Source organism: Mixophyes fleayi, chromosome 2 (assembly GCF_038048845.1).
Source record: "Mixophyes fleayi isolate aMixFle1 chromosome 2, aMixFle1.hap1, whole genome shotgun sequence".
Classification (NCBI taxonomy): Eukaryota; Metazoa; Chordata; class Amphibia; order Anura; family Limnodynastidae; genus Mixophyes; species Mixophyes fleayi.
The window spans coordinates 190,830,210-190,850,977 of NC_134403.1; the positions used below are offsets into that span (position 1 = coordinate 190,830,210).

The 20,768-nt window shown below is 38.7% G+C and overlaps 1 protein-coding gene across 7 annotated transcripts in view; it reads right to left on the minus strand.

Moving 5' to 3' along the window:
- Nucleotides 1–20,768, minus strand: part of ADGRB2 (adhesion G protein-coupled receptor B2) — a 298,187-nt gene that overhangs the window by 26,786 nt on the left and 250,633 nt on the right. For all 7 annotated transcript variants that reach the window (XM_075195184.1, XM_075195183.1, XM_075195185.1 and 4 more), the window contains 6 exons: nt 16,983–17,051; nt 12,900–13,008; nt 11,449–11,595; nt 9,926–10,104; nt 9,702–9,745; nt 4,019–4,145 (listed from right to left, as the gene is read on the minus strand). In XM_075195184.1, coding sequence (XP_075051285.1) covers nt 4,019–4,145; nt 9,702–9,745; nt 9,926–10,104; nt 11,449–11,595; nt 12,900–13,008; nt 16,983–17,051 — 675 coding nt within the window. The remainder of the gene's footprint in view (nt 1–4,018; nt 4,146–9,701; nt 9,746–9,925; nt 10,105–11,448; nt 11,596–12,899; nt 13,009–16,982; nt 17,052–20,768) is intronic.

The following is a 20,768-nucleotide window of genomic DNA, read 5'->3' on the forward strand; positions in this document are numbered from 1 at the left end:
AGGAAAAATAGCAATCTCTGTTATCCTGTCAAACAAAAATAGAAACACACTTAACACAAGACAACAACCTATGACCAGCATTGCTATGTGACTGGATCATATAGCCCACTAAGCCAGCGGTTATCAAAGTGTGCGCCGCAGCTCCCAGGGGTGCCTTGGCCAGGAAAAGCAAACAAACAAAAATTTACAAATCCGGCGGCGCCCGGGACCCAGCATCCTCCTCCCTCCTCGCTTCTCACTGAATGTTAAGCATGACGTCCTTACGCCAGACATATTCAGTGAGGAGCGCCGCCGGATTGGTAAGAAGAGATGACAGAAGAAATAGAAGAAAGAAGACCAAGTATGGTAAGTAAAGAAACGGAAGGGAATTGGTGATAGGAAATAGCAATGGAGGGGCAAAAGAATGAAGGAGGGGGCAGAGAGAGGATGAAGAGGCACAGAGTGTATGGATGAAGGGGCACAGAGCGTGTGGATGAAGGGACACAGAGTTTGAGGATGAAGGGGCACAGAGTGTGTGGATGAAGGGGCACAAAGTGTGAGGATAAAGAGGCACACAGTGTGTGGATTAAGGGGCACAGAGTGTCTTGATGAAGGGGCAATGAGTGTGATGGTGAAGGGGCACAGTGTGAGGACTAAGGGGCACAGTGTGATCGTGAAGGGGCACAGTGTAACGGTGAAGGGGCACAGTCAGTGTAATGATTTTTGTACATGTTGTTTTATTTTGTTTATCTTATTCCTCTTAATATTAGCTGTAAATTATTATTTGACAGAAATATAATTGAAAAAAAATATAAAAATATTATTTTCTCTTGGATTTATGTGTATTATTTTTGCGAACAACTTACTAAGTATTTCTGTCCTGACCTAAATACTTATTACGTTATTTTGACCCAGCTACTTATAAAACGGGACTGCTCAATAATTATTTTGGAGGGGTGCCTTGAAAAAATTATGGAGAATCTAAGGGTGCAGCGAATTGAAAAAGTTTGGGAACCACTGCACTAAGCAATTTTTACCTTTGCAATCTGGCTGGACAACTATGTAATATGTAGCACTTAACCTCATATATCAAACTGCCACTGTCCCATAGACGGAAAGCTGCGAGCAGGGCCCTCTTACCTCTCTGTCTGTGTGTATTGTTTTATTACCGTGTTTGTTCCCAATTGCAAAGCACTACGGAATATGCTGGCGCTATATAAATAAATGATGATGATGAAATATGTATTAGTTTCTCTTTTTCTGTGACTGCTTGCTTGCTTCCATTCCCCTCCTCACATATTACACTGCCCCTGTCACATGCAGCCCTGCCCTCATACTGAATGAAAAGACAGGTTACTGTCCCCCATAAGATTATCACTCATTTCCTGATATATGTTGTGCTGCTTGTGCTGCTGTGAACATTTCATTGATCTGATTTACTGGTTGTTCTAGCCCTAATCACTTCAAAATCAGTGACATAAAGTGTAAGCAAGAGATAAACTCTGACTACATAAATAAATATATTCAGACGCTAATCAGATGCACCTTAAAAAATATTGTAAATTATAAGGTGAAAATTTGAACAATGTGTTCTTATTCGTTAATGCAATCGGTATGGGGTCAATTCAATTAGCCATAAGGTGATGTAGTAGCATAATACATGCTTTGTTTGCATGATATTTAGGTGATGATATTTGCTTATTTTTTGCTCACACCTCATATGAGCTATGATTTAATTACCGGAATTTATAAATATTCACTGACCCCCATGTTTTTGATTAACTTTGTGTTTTGGTTTTAGCAAAACCACCCTCGTGTGTTTTGGTTTTAGTTTTGGATCCCTATTTTTCTCTAACATCTCTATTTTTTCTAAAATCACATAATTTGGCTCTTTTTTTGTTCCTACATTATTATTAACCTCAATAACAGTAATTTCCAGTCATTTCCAGTCAATTTTTGTCAAGTGACAAGAACACTGTTACGCATCCTGTTGCTGTGTGAGCAATGGCTCTGAACAATGGCACTGGAGACTGGAGAGTAACAAGAACACTGATACCCATGTTTCTGTGTGAGCAATGGCACTGAGCAATGGCACTGGAGAACGGAGAGTGACAAGGTCACTGCTACCCCTGTTTCTGTGTGAGCAATGGCACTGAGCAATGGCACTGGAGAACGGAGAGTGACAAGATCACTGCTGCCCCTGTTTCTGTGACAACGCAATGATGACGTTTTGCCTCGATTCAGATCCCAGGACGCGCAAAAGTACCGAGCCGGCTAACGAGCCTACTCGGATCCCCTAAGTTCGGGTGGGCTCGGATTTCAGAAAACCGAGCCCGAGCATTACTACCGTAATTGCAGTTTTTGTGCGAAAGGCTACTTCAGAACCTTGCAACTAATTTAATCGGCTCTATAGGGTTGTAAAATGATGCTCAAGTCCTATGAGCTTTCCTACACAGATGTATATGCAGACAGCTCACACACAGCTACTATAAACTAAACAGCCTGCACAAAACAGCAGCTAAAGGACAACCTACATATCACCTAGTAATAATGTCACATTCCTGAAACACTAGACACATTGATTTCTAAACAGGTAAAAACATTCTACCCCTCTGTCCTCTATACTAGCCATCTTACTGTGCAGAGAGCTGGGAACATAAACGCACAGCAGAACATCACTCACTGCAGAGATGGGCACAGAATTATATGAAACACTCTGTTTTTCTGTATTCTACTCTCTTGCTTTGCCATTACATGAAATGTAATCTCATGAAAATAAAGGTTTAAGAAAATGGACATAAATGATGAGGAATCTCAGTGGATCAAACAGTAACTAGTCTGATAAAAATGGCACATCATTCATCTATAAAAAGGAACTCCAGCACCATCCCCTCCTCAGAACAAGCAGAATCGCAGGGACCCCTGTCAATTGCAGTATGCATACCCTCCAGTCAATTTGAAATTCAAACACTCTAAAACCTCTAGTGTTGGCATCTAGGACTGGATGGGTGCCCAGTTATTCACTCAGCGATTTGAACACATAGAAGTGTTGGCAGCACTTGAAATTCAAACTTCTGCTTTCGCCGGTAACAGTTGTTACCATTGATCAGGTATCTTACAAAACGCGGGTGGCGCCCTACACCTGGGGCCCTGCTAGTTGAGTTTAGAGGTGTTAGAGTATAATTTTTGTATTGGGTTGGATTGTTCTTTAACTATATTGAATCTAAGTTGCTGTAACTATATTGAATCTAAGTTGCTGTAGGTATAGTCTACAGAGTAATGTAATTATATCCATACCTGGCTAACATAAGGTATGTAGACTGTCAAGCCTAAAGGTGCAAATAATTTCTTTTTTTTTTTACAGAAACTTATTGTGCTGACTTAACAACCGGCAATATATCACTACTGTTGTAGTGCAAAGCATATCATGTATTTTTTAGTGCAAACAAGTTTCAGATTATACCAGCTCCTCCAGAAATATGAAGAATGTTGTTCTTTTCAAATAACCTTTGATAGATACATATTGAAGCTTTTGCAAAAATCTTAGACAAGCCTCTAAATAGAACTAATTTTGTCCAGCTGCTATCGGTACTCCATTCCTGCAGATAATTTTTTACAGAATCCCATTCCTGAGTCCTTTTATCTGCACCACTGATCACACACAGCAAGTTTGCAAACCAACAGTAAACCCGACAGAAATAATGTACAATAGAATCAAGAGGTTTATCCATGAGCCTTCACAATATATTCTGTGGTAGCTCACTATTGTGAAAAGTACAGTAAATTGCTTCCTACATGTTAACAGAGTGCAGACCCACAAATAAAAGAAATCACAAATTCCAAGTCAAAACTACCAGTAATCTCTGTAGGCCACTTACCTGATCCAGTGGCCATCAAAATGAACAATATGGCCTCAAAACATCCAGCTCTCCTCTATCTGTATCCACACCTGTTTGCAGTCATTTTTGCCTATCAGCACCCAACTTAACGCACATAAACAACAGTGACTTACAAACTAGCCTATGCTGTTCACACTTACCAACTCCTTGGGTAGTTGTGCCAGCACAGCAAAGGTGGAGAGCTGATCGCAAAGGCATTTGGTGTGAGATGGGTGTGTTGGCAGAGTCTGGCAGCTGTCAGTGTCCCAGCTCCCACTGGATGCATCACTGGGGATCAGAAGCAGAAATGTGAAGTCAAAAAACCAAAATATACATTATAAAATCGAGCTGTCAATGGTGACATATTTCAGGATAAATAGAGAAGGGTACTAGGAACGCTGTACATATCCGGAGCAGGCACAGCTATCCTGCTGGTGTCTTGAATATGTGTGCGTGTGGGAGAAATCCAGGGAAAGAAATGAGGCAGAGAAAGAAGGAGTGTGGGGGAGACAGAGAAAGACAAAACGAGGGGGAGAAACAATAGAGAGAAAGATAAGAAAGAAATAAACAATGAGAGGGGGAGAAAGGGTGTGAAAGATGAAATAGACGGATGGTTAAACAATATGTGTGGATAAAATGTGCAGTGGCCGTACCAGATTTGTAATATGCAGTGTGTAATAAGAAGAGGTGCAACAACAGAGCATAGCTGGCAAATGAACAGTGAAGGAAAGAAAAGAGCACTAAGTAAGATATAGTGAGTGCGAGCAATGTGAGAGAGATATAGCTATGCCGCAAGGCATTATTCACCAGGGATTAAATATGAAGAAAGACAAGCATATGACTAGAGAGCTGAGAGGAAAGCGAGGAGAAAACACTCAGCACATAGTACAAAACATTAGCTGCCTCTAGGTTTAACGCTTTTACTATGGTTCAGTCTGACATGATAGATCTTACCTCTGCATGCTAGTTTATCCCTCAACCCCCCCCTAATGCTGCAGCCAACGTGGCAAAGCCTGGTAAGTGCAACCTGTGTCTCTGCTAACTGAGAGGTTCCTCAGCATGCATTCGCTTCTATAGGTAAAATGACATCTTGTACACTACAAACTGTATAAGAACCCCATGATTTCCAGCAATATAGATCCTATGCCATTTATTTTGTTTTCCTACAGAATTTTGACTTGTAAGAAGAAAGTCATTTTGAAGGGTTTTTCTAAGAACCAAGTTTCTAATTGACAAACTCTTTTCCTACATATTTGGTATTTCCTATGAATTGCTGCGCACTATTACAAGGGGGTTTGTCAGCTGTCTATAGAAAGAGAGGAAACACAATCCAGGCATACATCACTAAATCTCACACCAGTCATTCACGTTACTCTGGCAACCACAGCAGATGGAATGCTATATTAAAACATGGAATGGATGAGGACTCCCGCTCTTACACACCCACACAAATGCATACCCTTCTATATACACAAACAGGGAAACAGCAATCACCTACAACAGGAACAAACTCACACCTACAAAATACATCTACTTGGAAAAAAAACCACACATATAGAAACAAAAGGAAACTAATACAAATATAAACGAATATTACAAATGTCTAGAATCCTAGCATACACAATCATACATATTTCATAAGCAAACAAACTCCTAATCCATATCTTCCAACACTGTAAAAAAGTCACAACATATTCAGATAGCGGTTGCGTAGTATTCAGCACTTGTGAACAAGCCTTACTTTTAAATATGGCTTATTGCCATCTGTTTTACAAAATAGCAAATTATCATCATCATCACCATTTATTTATATAGCACCACCGATTCCGCAGCGCTGTACAGAGAACTCATTCACATCAGTCTCTGCCCTATTGGAGCTTACAGTCTAAATTCCCTAACATACACACACACACACTAGGGTCAATTTTGATAGCTGCCAATTAACCTATTGTTTTTTTGGAGTGTGGGAGGAAACCAGAGCACCCAGAGGAAACCCATGCAAACATGGTGAGAACATAGAAACTCCACACAGATAAGGCCATGGTCGGGAATTGTACTCAAGACCCCAGCACTGTGAGGCAAACGTGCTAACCACTTAGCCACCGTGCTGCCTATAATAAAATAATTATGCAACATTTTTTTACAGTTCCATTTTGAGTTTTAAATGTTTCATGCCCTGTATGTTAAATAGTCCACTATCCATTTCACATAGTAGGATACTCAGCTGCAGAGGTCTATTCTTTCCCATTCACCTTTGAGATCTGGCATACAACAGAGCCAAATGGAACACAGTCTCACACTGATAATAGAACAACAGTGAGCATGCAAGAGATTTTAGTGACATAAGTACTGGAAGACTAATGAATATTGATGTACGTAGTGCTAATTTCATCAAGCTGGTGGTATGCATTGGGGTGAGGGTGTGGGGCTGGAGAAAAACAGCTAGTTATCTTGGATATTGATTTCTATGGGGTACTAATATTGAAATTACACACTGGTCAACTCCAGTATTATTGTTGTTGATTTGTAAGGTGCCACATTGCTCTAAAGTGCAGGACAATGGGGAAAGCAGAACATACATAAAATAGGGACATATAAGGTAAACAATAAACAAGAGATTGAGAGCTAACAGAGGAGGGAGTGTAGCTCAGCGCGGGCAAATTGTGAGGGTGTATTAGTGTGAGTAGTACAGTTGGGTGTAGGGTAGTCTTTAATAAAGAGTTTGGTTCTCAAAGAGCAAAAAAAATGTAAGTAATTTAAAAATTTGAAGGCTGATTGAGAGTCTGGCAAGGTAGGAATCCATAAGTGTTTAGGGGTACCAGACAAGTCTTGCAGGTGGAAGTGAGAGGTGCTTATTAAAGATGAAGTAAGGTTACCTTAAATAAATTATTCATTGAACTATACTTGCAGTGCCCTCTGAATGCAGCACAGAGAAAATGTACCATTGGTGCAGTAAATGTATTATTTTACTTAGTAAATTGAGTTGATAACTTAAATATGGCAGGTTTACAGTCATCAAGCACTTGAACTGACAATTACTGATGCCAGTACTAGAAAAGAGGTCCAGTGTTTAGCTTTAGAGGAAAGAGGATACATACATTTGAATATTTTTTTTTGCAGCTGGTCAGAAAAAGATAAGTTACTTGCCAAACAGTGATAGTTGAGAGTTTGCTGACAATGTATTGCTACCCAATAAAAATAAGATGTCATTATATTCCAAAGTGGTACAATAAGGAAGCAAAGACACAAAAAATACCATAAGATACAGCACAATAAAACAGTTTGAGAAATGATTCATTCTTTTTAAAAAAGGGGATAGATAATGCCAAATACAATGTATATTAATACAAACCATACAGACACAATCAACAAACATACAATAAAGGTATGTACACTAAAAAGTATAAAAAAAATAAACTTACATAGCCCCATGTATCATTATGTAAAAAAACAAACAGATATACAAAATGGGGCCCCCGGGCACCTGCCCATCATGTCCAATGGAAAAGATGGCCCTGAGTATGTTTTTTTTTTGGAGTATTAGAGGAAAATGGAGCATAAGGAGGAAACCCACGCTAACACAGGGAGAACATACAAACTCCACACAGATAAGGCCATGGTCAGGAATCGAACTTATGACCCCAGTGATGTGAGGCAGAAGTGCTAACCTCTAAGCCACTATACTGCCCTAGTAGTTGAGACTAACTACTCAGATGAAGAAATAGAGTTAGAAATATCTGTTGATGAGCACGATGCAAACCAAATGTGGATAAGCTTCAAACCTGTCATCACTAAACATAGAAAAAGGCAACATGACCATGAGGATGACATTATTTGGGACAGTAGATATTACAATGATGTAAGGAAGAGAAGCAGAGGAAATCCCCATGTATATACAAACAAAACTTAAAGACTTAGTAAAACAGTATAGGTAGTGATACCTTTAATTTGGGTGCTGAGATTATCGGGTAAAATAGGATGGTTCAGACATCTAAAGAAACTTTTAGACTGGGATGACCAGATATGGAGTCATTTACAACAAAGATTAGATCTGAACTGATGAAGTCAACCCATTACAACTTAGAGAACCACTTCTGTAACTTTTAGGGGGATTTGGTTCATATAGTTACATACATGAAACCAAGCTAAGAGTGAATACAATTCAACACAATATCCTATAGGGGCTTGGTGCTATGTGTTGCTGAGCACACTTCTGTGCTGCTGAGCACACTATCTCTGAATTTTACTGGCACCTCTATGAGGTGCTCTGAAATATCAGGTACTGGACATCACACTTCATTGCGCAAACTGACAGTAAAGCGAATTGAGATGGCCCCTAATACCTGTAAGAGCAACAAAAACAAATGTAAAACTGATCAAAATGGGGTACAGGTGACAGTAGCGCACAGGCAGGTTATTGAAGGCAGGGGGCGGCAAGGTAGATATATATGGGATTTCCAAAACAGATTTGCCTAAAAAGATGGAAAGCATCAAATCTTTGCTTAGATAGTATTGAGGAAGGTGAGACTTAAAGACTTAGAGGAACATATCAAGAAGGATTGGAAGTTTATACTCTCTGGTAATGGGATGGCAGGTTTCTTGTTGTGAGATGCAGATGGTGACTGCAGTAGACTATGTACCTGACATGGTGGCAAGGATCAACAAGTCGTCATGATATTACTGCACTGGTGAATAGTGGTGTGGAAATAGCACTTTGGCAAGGCAGCCCAACCTCTCATAAATGCAGAACAGGTAGATGATGAGAGTGAATAAAAACAAGGTGTAGGGGCCTGGTCTGTGGAAAAATCTTTTGAGATAAGGTGATACAACCTGTGCAGGGACTACAGGCCCTCAATACCAAAAAAAGAAGGCCCTCAGTTCATTCTAGCAGTGGGGTACTGTAGAGCTTGTATACCCCATCTACTGAATGACTTCGACCTATATTTATAATCCTATCAAAGAAAGACTGACTTTAGTCAGGGCCTAGAAAATATTACTGCACTCAGGGCAGCCATGGATGCCTCCTGCCATACCGGGACTTAGGAGCTATAAGACATGGAGCTCCTTTTCAACTGGACATAATATAAAAGAACAAAATGATTTCCTGGAGCTTGTGGAAGCCTAATGAGATTACAGAAAGGTATACCATTAAGCCTTCTGGAGCCCAGAAACGCTACACAATTCTGGAAAATCAACTGCTGTACAATGCTGCTCTATGTATATAAATAATAACTGCCTTACATTCAGAATTATTTGGACCAGAGGTTGTGGCTTCAGCACGCCTCAATTTGGACAGCTCCCTGTCCCAGCAATGAAAACCTTGCAAAGGCTTTCAGCAACAATACTTTCTGTACCTACTTATGTTAATCTTGTACATTGGAGAATAAAAGTAAGAATAATAACGTCCGTTATTGAATTAGCAGTGATTTTCTTTTAATCAGATTATGTATTGAAAACAAAAGCTTTGCTGTAGTCCATTGAGAATAGCTCTGTAGCAACTTTCCACTACTGTAATGGTGATAAAGGATACACAAATTATTCTGAATTAGCTCTCATTTTCAAGGCTGCAAGAGTACATTTTCTCATGAACAGATATGAAGAAAGACGTTGTCTTGTGCTTACAGTTACATCAGCTGTGCCTTTGACACAAATCTATAAGACCCAGGTAATGTGTAGTGTACTACAATAGAAAGTACATGCATAAAAGAAGAGCTCTAATCTCTCTAAATAGACAGAAAATTTGATAGCCAAAATGTTTAGGAAGTATGATAGAGGATGGGAAATGGCAGTCTTTTGTTACTTTCTATTTCAAAACCAATTTCTGAAACAATTTAGACTACCAACCTTTTTGAGTAATCCCAAACAGCACATTGGGGACTGGAGGTGCCCTGTTAGATAAGAAGCAACAGTTTGTCACAACACTTCTATTAACTTTTCTGGATGAACAAACAAATCATGCTCTTTAAAAAGGGATGAAAACAACAAATTGCAGTGTAGCAAAGAAAGGAATAATAATGAAAATCAAGGACAAATACTGCACAAGTTACTGTTTTCCACATTGTACTTACATTTATTATATGCGATAACTCTACCACCACCAGCTGCTCTGCAGGTTTAGTGAGAGGCCGTATGGTGACAGTCAGGACCTTTGAACTGACAGCCAAGGAATTACCCGGAGGAGGTAGGATGAGTCCGAGAGTGCGATACAACACTGCCCCTATCACAAAATATGCAGAGTCCTCTGTCTCTGCAGTTCAAAAAAAAACAAGAGAGGATTAAACATATATATTCACGTACAAGACCAACCTACCACTGTTCCGAACCTTTACCTGTATTATACTACAATGTTTATCTATACAAGGCGGACTGTTCCCCAGCACTTTACTTGAATCACACATATAACTGCACTTTACTGGAATCACACATATAACTGCACTTTACTTGAATCACACATATAACTGCGGCCTATCCCATATGCTCACATGGGTTAATTGTACGGTGCTTAATTGTTCAATGTGGATTGTAGGTATCTGTATACAACAGGCTAGAAACCATGTCAGCCTTTGTATCAGACTACACATCAGCAAAATAAAATAAAGCAATAAAATAAGTAAATAAAACACCATTCTCGCAAGAGGAACATTATATTACAAATCTAGAGCCTAGAAAACAACACAAAAAAAAAGAAATCAAAACAAAATCTCAGTGGAAACACCTCTATATGTCTATTAATGATATATAAGTAAAAATAAAATAAAAGGAGATAAGGATACATCTATTTAGCTAAATTAAAATCATAGATCAGGTCATCCAGACAGATGAGGTAACAAACAATGTTAAACAGTAACAATGCATCAAGTAATATTCAAAAGAAACACAATGGGGAGTTGTATTAAAAATGACAAAAACTTAAATAAATCAGAAATAACAAAGTTCTACAATCTAGTATCTAAAGTTCAATAAAAACATGAAAGCTACAAGAATGACCTGTTGTCTATGTCACACTAAGCACTGATGATCCTTACTGTGGAAACCCAGAGGTAATGAAAAAGTCCACTGTGTTGCTACACTGTGTTTGGAAAAGGAATGTGTTTTGTCTAAATGTAGATATTGGATTATGATTTTTACTCTTTGATGGTTGTATAAGTATATTTTAGAATATTATACACCAATGTGTGTTATTGGAATGCACTTAGGATTGTAGTTGTTTAGTAATGCCCAATTATAAATAAAAATACAATTATCTAACTGGATCTTTTTTTAATTACTACTTATTTCATTATATTGAATTGATTTGTATATATAGAAATGCTTATTTATTCATATTTTGTTTAATTTTCGTGTTACGTCCCATTTTCACGAGTAGTGCTGATAATTTTATTTTCTTTCATTTTTCTTTTCCATCAGATGGCTGAGAAATTCTATATAGCTGATTTTCCTGGGATCATTTTGTTTCTTTGGCCCACATTGTATACTACAATTTGAATCAAGTTACCCTCCCATGTTTTCACTAAGACAGACAAAGATGCTCCTTTTCTTTCCCATGCATTAAAGTGGCTGCTACCTGTGAAAGAACATATCTAGTGCTCACCTGCATGAGGCAAACTGAGAACCTCTTTGGGAATGAAAAGTTTATCCTCAGAGTTTCTTGCCCAGTCATTCATCCCACGCCGACCTTTCATTGGAAAGTTGATGTCACTGGATATGGCAGAAACAGGTTCTCTCTGGATGCTAATAACTGGCGGATACATAACAAATGAACCATAATCACAACACTGCTAACGAAAGTTGCCACTATTTAAAGGCAATGGCTGTCCAATGTAAAATGAATAAAACAGTAATACACTGACACTGTGGGCAACACAAACAGAGATGATGAGTAAAAGTCCTTACCCAGAAAAAACATGCTTGGCAAATATTTGCCAGTGAGTTAAGACTAGAATATCACTTAACCCTGTTGTATTTTAATATATAAAGATTAATTTAATGTATGTTAAAAAGAAATGTTATGTGAAGGGTAGAAGTTATTTTCTGATGTAGCTGGCCATTTAATAACATTAATGACAATTACTTTTTACTGACTGTAATAGTTAATGCCTTATAGTATTAGAAAAAAGATTGACAAATGGAAGCATTAGTTTCTGCTTCAATACACGAGGGTGTAACCTAATTTCTGAGTGAGGTGCACCATGGTCAGAAGACACATGCCTCCTAACACTTATAGCTGCAAAATCAGGACAAAATAAGTCCATCCTTGATCAAACCAAACCCACGCCCAATCAGCACCAAAAAAACAGCTTTGTACAAAGTTTCACCCACTTCCATGTAAACTAGGCCTCTGTCAAGTCTGGACAACATCAGGACAGTTGTGAGGTATGCATGTTAACAGAGGCGCCTCCTGAGAAGAGGGTTGTTCTAAAGCCTCTGTGCTAACTGCATCATGTTCATGTGACTGTGAATGCCATGGCAATCACATGACACTGAAACAATCTTTCCTCTTTCAGGAAACCAGAGTGATTTCTTTAAAAGACACACTCTGCTGTAACATAAATTCTTTGGAAATTGCTGTAATCACGGCAAATGTTTATGTCCAAATTTTATTCCCCCAAATTAATTTAAAATCACTAAATTAGCTTGTGTTACCTAAAACATATATATAACATTTTAACAGGGTTATCCAAAAGTGGATGACTTGGATTGTATTACACACTGTCCATATCTATACAATAGATCTCTATGGAAGCACTTCCATAGAGCTCTATTGTGAGCTATGGATGGACTTAGTCCACCAGTGCCCAAGATGGGGAAATTAAAGGAAGTGGCTTTAGTATCTATTCTCAGCAGACCCATAAAGTTTCCCCTTTAACTGTCCACATGCCCAGGGCCCCTACACTAAGACCCCCCCATACTCCCCATTCCACCTGATGACGAACTTGCATTACATTTTAGCCTTAAAAATAACTTTTAGATTTCAGACAGTTAGACCACTGAGGTGAAGATAAGGATTCCTATCAAAGATGAGAAAAGCAAGATGTCTCATACCCAGATTCTCTGTGACAATAATTGAACTCTGAAAAGGTTTTAGCGCATCTCCAACCAAGTGAATGTAATCTTCCAGCACCTTCATCAGGAGTACAGAGCCTGGTGCCACCTAGAAGACATACATTGCTCTCCTTAATGATTTATTTTGCAGATTTGGAAAAAATCACATAAAAAGGGAAACCCTTATGATTATCTAACGTTCCATAAGAAATCTGCATTCACAATCGTTGTTATATCAGGCTATGCGAATAAAAAAGTAGTGATGTATGTCTGCAGCTACTAATATGTAAGATCTCTTGCTTTTGCCAGGAAGTCAGCCAGTCTGCAGTCAAAATCTTCAGAACCCAGAGGAGATCATTTATGAAGCACACCCAATGCACACGCAGAACACCTTGGTTTTGTACCACTGCATCTGTATGGTTCATCCAGCTCACTAGAAGCTGCATGCCTACGCTGTGTTCTCGGTAGATGCCTCTGCAACCTAGAAGTGTGCCTAGGTGAGAACATAGTGCAGAAGCACACTGGTATGGTGTTTACACTTTTGCACAAAGTCCAGCCTCCCACCACTTTAGATCTACCCCTTCACTGAAATAAACTATTTCACCTAAAATACTACTCAATTTAGCCTTGTGAACGGCTTTCAATAATCATGACAGTGAGAGGGATACCCAGGAATGCTTTCATTACATGAGATAATTGTCTGTAGGAAACCTTTTATTACCTTGATCAGAGTGCATCTAGCATTATGCATCTTCACTGAAGTGTAATATAGAGGAGCAAAATGGGCACATTAAAAGTATAGGACAATCAGTTATTAGATTGCCAACTACAAATGCGCCCTCTCCAACCCTTTATTGCTGCTTCACATTAAGAGGAGTATTGGTGCACCTTCTTTGTACTTCAGCGGGAACACCTTCTCCTTGCCCAAATTATCTCATGTGCCTGTACAAACTGCTGCTCCTCCGCAAACACAGCCATATTGGTCTGTAAATCAATGCACCCAAATCTAGACACACTGTGCACAAATTGAGCTGCTTTTTCACTGTGGAGCCACCGTTTTCTTCCAAATGACCACATGGTTACACAATGCCCTTCCTTTTTTTGTTGTCTACTTGCATAATTCAGTGAAGTTTGAGAGATATTTTTGCTATTTATTGCAAAGTACCTTGGGCTAGATTTATTAAGGCTGTTTTGTTATAACCACTTGTTTTTAGTGGATTTTACGGCGGCTTCAAAACTGCTGAATTTCCCAAAGGCAAGGGCCTGATTCATTAAGGAAAGTTAAGCAAAAAATTGAGTAAGTTTTCTTGCTTAAATTTTCTACCATGTTGCAATGCAAGGGGTGCAAATGAGTTTATTATTTTGGACATAAGGAAAATACTGGCTGTTTTGTCATGCAGCACACAAATACTTGATAAACTTATTTGTAGACTGAAATTTAAATTTGATCTAGGACATGCCCTACCCCAACAATAAATCTGCCATCAAATTTTAAATTACCTCCCCTCCAATGCAACATGGTTTTGCCTACTTTTATTTAACTTTCCTTTATGAATCAGGCCCCAAATGACAAGAAATCTGTTTGAAAACCACAGTATCCCAAAGTGCTCATTACAAATCGCCATCACGATTATTAAAATGATAAAAATACAAACCATCAGATTTACTAAGTTGCAGTTTGATAAACCGATGGAAAAACTGACAGAAAAAAGAGGTAGTAGTGAGAGGTAACATTGCTCAAACAGCATTTTGGTTATTTACCATTCAAAACATAAGAGGAACAGGCAGTTTTAGCAAATCATCTTTTAGTAAATCTACACTTGAGTAAGGAGTCAAAATATTGCTGTGTGTGTGCAGTGCAGGAGATTAAGCAAGAAAAAAGAATGTGGAGTGGTGTTAATTTATCATAGTATATTAATACAATTCATCAGAACTTACACATTCATTCTGTTCATCATACCTTACACACTCATATTGTTTCTCACACCTTACACATTTATACAATTCCCCATAGCATACACATTTACACTATTCTTCAGTCATTAAACACCCATACTATATCTCATTCTATACATTGTCTAGTTTCTTACATTTTACATCTTTATACTAAACATCAGAGCTCATAAATTTATACAATCCTACAGAGCTTACACATTTACAATATTCCTCAGTCTTTAAAGATTTGTACTATTGCTCCGACCTTATACATTTACACAGTTCCTCCGATATTACACCTTTATACTATATGAATTCATAATATGAATTAGACCTTACAAATTTATTATGTTCCTTAGATCTTACACACTCATACTATTCCTTAGATCGTACCTTCTTGTTATCAATCTTCATCTCCTGCATACCTGTGGTTATCCTTTTTTTAAAAGTGGACAGGGACAGAACAACCTATAACTAGTGAGATCTTCAAAATGCTCACAGAGTAAGGGCAAGGTCACACAAATGTTTTACAATGCTGTGAATTTCTGACAAGGAAACAGCGGTGTTCTAAAGTGAGGGTAGTGCATATTTAGTGTTACGTTGAAGTGAATGGGAAGCACAGTAGCACCGTAGCATTTCTACTGTCAAAGCTCTGCATGTGGCATTTTGACAGTGGAATCACTTTTGTTGTGAAAGAGGAACAGCATTCTCCATTCACTGCAGTGAAGCTTTCCACTCTCCTGCTCAGAAAATCACTGTGGTCTAAAATACCCATGTGATCTTCCCCTATTTCAGGAGATATTGTGGGTGGCCACTTTTGTATTTGTGTCAGGATGTAAGGAGGGGAGTGGAGGCAAATAGCACTTCACAGACTGGGAGACAGTGGAAAGAATACGATACACCTGCAAATCAGAGTAGCGATGCAAGGATCCTGGCAAACTAATGCAGACGGATTCAATATATGAATCTAGCTTCCAACATTCAATTTCTTTCATTTAAATTTGAAGAAGCAAATGGGACAGCTACCAGACATGATAGACACATCATCATCATCATTTATTTATATAGCGCCACTAATTCCGCAGCGCTGTACAGAGAGCTCACTCACATCAGTCCCTGCTCCATTGGAGTTTACAGTTTAAATTCCCTTACACACACACATACAAACTCCATATAGATAAGGCCATGGTTGTGAATTGAATTCATGATCCCAGTGCTGTAAGGCAGAAATGCTAACTACTAACCCACCGTGCTGTCCTGTACTATTCCTTATACCTTACACATTCATGCTATTCCTTAGATCCTATATATTCATACTGTTCCTTAGAACTTACACATTCATACATTTGCTGTATACTTACTTGTTTCATTGATAACCTACAGGTTTGTCAGAGCATAAATGTGCATACAATTCTTAACTGTCTGTTTACATGCTCTATTGGACATATAGAATTTCATCAAGGTCAACATACACACACAATTACACACTCATATGTCCACTTAAACTGTACATTTTGCAGAATTCCTCGGTTTACATTCAGTTATAGCACATCCCACAAATCATAGAGCATAAATAGTTTAAAAAAATACAGATACATGAAATTGCTTTGATGTCTTAAAATATTTTCAGTGATTTGTTAAAATTGTTAATTTTTTAATAGCAGCATTTACAATATTACATAAAACATTCTATAATTAAAAGACCATGTGAATACTTTTGTGGGAAATATAAATGTAAGTTATGATAAATACACTGACATAACACTTTGTCAAATAAACCAAATAGAGAGAAGCACATACTTCATTGTCAATTCTGCCAAAAGCATTTATCAAATAGATATACTAGATTGTCTAACTCCTTCTGTAGAGCACGTCTTCCTCCTCTCTATAAAGGATTCTCCTCTATTCATATAGTGAGAGATTAGTAGTTGCTAGCTTCCTACATTTATGGCTCAAGTATTCCTATAGTACCCTGCTTTGCAGTAAGAGGATTATTCTCTCCTGCACTTAATTGCATTGACAACATTTTTTCATTGCACTCGTGCATTATCCCCCGCTTGTCACACACACACACACGCACGGCCCACCCCCGCCACAGGCAAACGTCAGGAATCCAAAGCTCGCTGCCACAACGTCACTGCTCCCCACCTGCTGAGCGTCTTCCCACTTCTCTCTATTATCCGCATCCAGTATGTGGCTGACAGCATGGAAAAATTTCTGTTGAGAAAGACAGAGATTTAGTGAGTAAGGGAAAAGGGAGGAGAGTGCCATACAGGAAAGGGGCAGAAAGGTATATAGTAGGATGATACAGGAAAAATAGAATTTAGAAATGTGAACATGTTTAGGGAGGAGTAAATAGATTATAATGGTGGTGGTTGAAATGGTAGACCGGAATCTAGAGTTGTATCCATCCCTAGAGGATTTCAACAAATAAACAATCCATCATTTTATCCACCCCTAGAAGGAAGCATTCCAACAAGTAAAGTCTATCAAGAGGGCAAAGCAGTACGATCTTCGGCCGTATGACTGAGTTAATTGGGTTGCTGACTGTATCAGAGTGCTGTGGTTTATGTAGACATTTACTTATTGTGTGAGTTAGCAGACAAGGGGGCATATTTAAGAAAGCACGATAGTGCACTTACCGTGAAATTAAGGTCCTTCTGTGTCCTCCGCATATTTATAAAAGGTGCATCGCAGCAGATATCTTGGATATCTGCTGCTTTGCACTCCTCTTCATTTTTGGGAGCAGTCACCATTCAACAGTATGGTGACTGCTCCTGGCCGCAATCTAACAAGTTCCGAAAAAAAGTTTTTTCGGTAACCTGTCTTGATAATGTACATTATCAAAATTGTCAGATTTCAGTGCTGTCAGCTCTGCTCCGAAGAGCAGAGCTGGACAGCGCATGTGTAGAGGGATCACATGATCCCTCCCTGTCACTCACCGCTCTCTCTGCAACTATAGTTGCAGAGACAGAGCAGGGATGTTTTTTTGCGCATGTGCAGTTTTTCGAACTGCACATGCGCAATTGCTGTAAGAAGACAAGTGAAGAAGACCTACAGTAGATCCGTGGGCATCGCGTTCCGAAGAGGCGGGGTAAGTGGGATTTTTTTTATCACAGAAACAGCAGTTTATCGGAACTGCTGTTTCTGTGATCCGTTTTTAATAAATTTGAGAAATAGTTCAATCCTTATCCATGCGATAAGGATTGATAACTATTTTTCATTTTTGCCGATGATTGATAAATGTGCCCCAAGGTCTTCATACTAGTTCTGTCTGCTCACGTGTGATTCAGACAGTGTGTAAATAAAGTTTGGTAGGAGATGAGTGTGACAGTGTACGATAATAAGCATGTCAATGACCATATGAGGGGCACATATAAAGAGCTTTTTTCATAAATAGGTCATCATAAAGGCACAGTCAGTATTTGTGGTTAGAGGAAAAGCAGTGCAATGTTCAGCTGCAGAAGATGTTATTTTCACTATAAGTGTAGTAGACTTGAAACCAAGTTATAGTAATGACCGTTGGTCATTAAAAAAAAAAGAACTTAGCAAAAATGTTAAAAACACATTTAGAAGTTATCTAATAGTTGATTGAAGACATTAAAAATTACCGATTTTCAGAGGGGTTCTTTTTATTTAGTTGTTAGGTATATGAAAATTTTAAGATGATGTGCATGTGTCTTCCTGTGCCTGTCATCAATGGCTATGTACGGTAACTCGTACTTGTCCACTTTAAAAATCTACCTGGGGAAAGGTCAAGTGGCAATTGCAGGGGCAGTTGTGATGCAATTAATGCCATGTTGGCCCCGACCCTTGCTGTGAAATGTTGTGATTTTATCATTACACCACAGGGGGCTTGGCCAAAATGACACTATCAATAGTGAATTGAGTAGAAAGTGGCTGGGATCCATGAGAAAGACCTGCTCTCATTAGAGTCCTAGAGAAATACCCGAAATTCTGAAGTCTCCCTGATATTCCAGGGGAGTAAGCAAGTATGCTTTAACTATGGTGTGAAGGGACAATCATGCAGGTGTGTACAAGTGCACAACATGAAAAGGTTGAACATATTTACAGTATATATTAGTGTGCCCCTTCCTCCCTCGGAAGTGGTGCTTCCCCTTCCTCAGGTGTTGCACCCCTACTAATATTCCTTCTTACCTTAGCAAGGGGAGGGTGGGGGCAGGTGCTCCCTATCCACTGGCACCATAAACAACCGCATAGGATTGCCTAATGGTAGCGCCAGCCCTGACTGGAGTTAAGTTTAATAACGATCATAATCCCAAAGATCTACACGTGTATACAAAATTATATAAAAGTTAAAAACTATTCATGCAAATATAAGGGGTGGCATGTGACATAAAGAGGCCTAGAAAGAGGTACACCCATTGTGATATGTAAACAGTTACTATTGTATAACTATCCTATTAATATTAGTATATGTGCTGATATGTTTAATATCCTATTGATAATGTATTGAACATATTTTAGCATTTGTATGTGTGCTTATCTTATTGAAAACAAAACAAAATTTGCAAATCAGGTGGTCACAAAGACAGATTATACAGCAAAGCAGACAAGGGACACAGACAAGTGAAAGGAAGGACGAATATACAAGGTATTTGGTCAAAATGAAAGAGTAGATAAAAGAAACACAGATAAAAAAAATTGAGGCAATAATGTTATGTGGAGGATTAAGAAACGAGGGCAAGATAATAATGAGAGAAAGAGCAGCCTGAAAAGCATTGTGCGTCGACTTTAATATCACATTATACACAACATGAGCTCTGTTAACAAGCAAAATAGCCTTTTATGCCTGCGCTACAACTCACTGTGACAGCACTCGCAGGCTCTGTCTGCAAGTTACGCTTGGAACTACAAGCCTGCTTCTGCACCAGAACTCAAGGTAAAATGTGCACCAGAAATGACCAGCTGGAAAGCAGGACTGGTGGCTGTAATACTATTTACACATGACAAACAGTAACGGCTGAGCGAGAAGTAAGAAAAAGGATCAAGGAGTAATGATAAGTCAAGGTAACATATGTGCCAAGTTTTAAAAGAGAACGCTGTGTGCTGCCAATAGGAAACACGTAGAGTAGAGATTCCGTCTCCACGGGCTGCATAGATGTGGAGATATATTTGGACACTTGTTTAATCTTTCTTTCAAGTCTCTCACTGCGAGTTTTATTTCCATCTAGTCAATGATGGAATATTTTAGCTAATGCCACTTGCCTCCTGCTAACTGTGCACGGTTTTGTTTTATAAGAACATTTGGGGTTAAATTCTAAAAAAGGAGGTTAATAAGAGAGGTAGAATGACAGCGTGCAATGGAATGTGTGCATTGCTTCCTCCTATTAGCAGCACAGCGTGTTCTGATTTAAAGCTCTAATTTGCAAATGCTGACCACTTCATTATTAGTTATAAATGTACAGAGAGGGGGTACAACTGGAGTGGATTAGTTAATTTGTTAAATGAGAAATTCATAGCATAGAAACATAAAATATGACAGCAGATAATAACCAAAAGGCCCTATATATTCTGCCTGTTTTTAAACTACTAAAAAACCTCATATCCTCTTTGATCCTTATCTTTTTTTCGATTTAGGATTGCCTAATGCCTATCCCAACCATGTACACATTCCCCTACTCTATTAGCCTCTCCACGTCTGTTAGGCTATTCCACCTATCTACTACTCTTTCAGTAAAGTAATTCCTCTTATTTGTCCTGATCCTGCTTGTCTCCAGTTTTAGTGCATGCCCTCTTGCTCTTATATTTCTCTTCCTCTGTAAAGCGCCTATTATTTTTCCTCTTTTTTTTCCTCTTCTCAGGCTATAAATAGGCTATAAATCAGGCTATAAATATTGTGGTTCTTTAGCCTTTCCTGGTAAGAACTGTGACCATATACCACTTTAGTAGGCCCATTTTTGCACAATATAG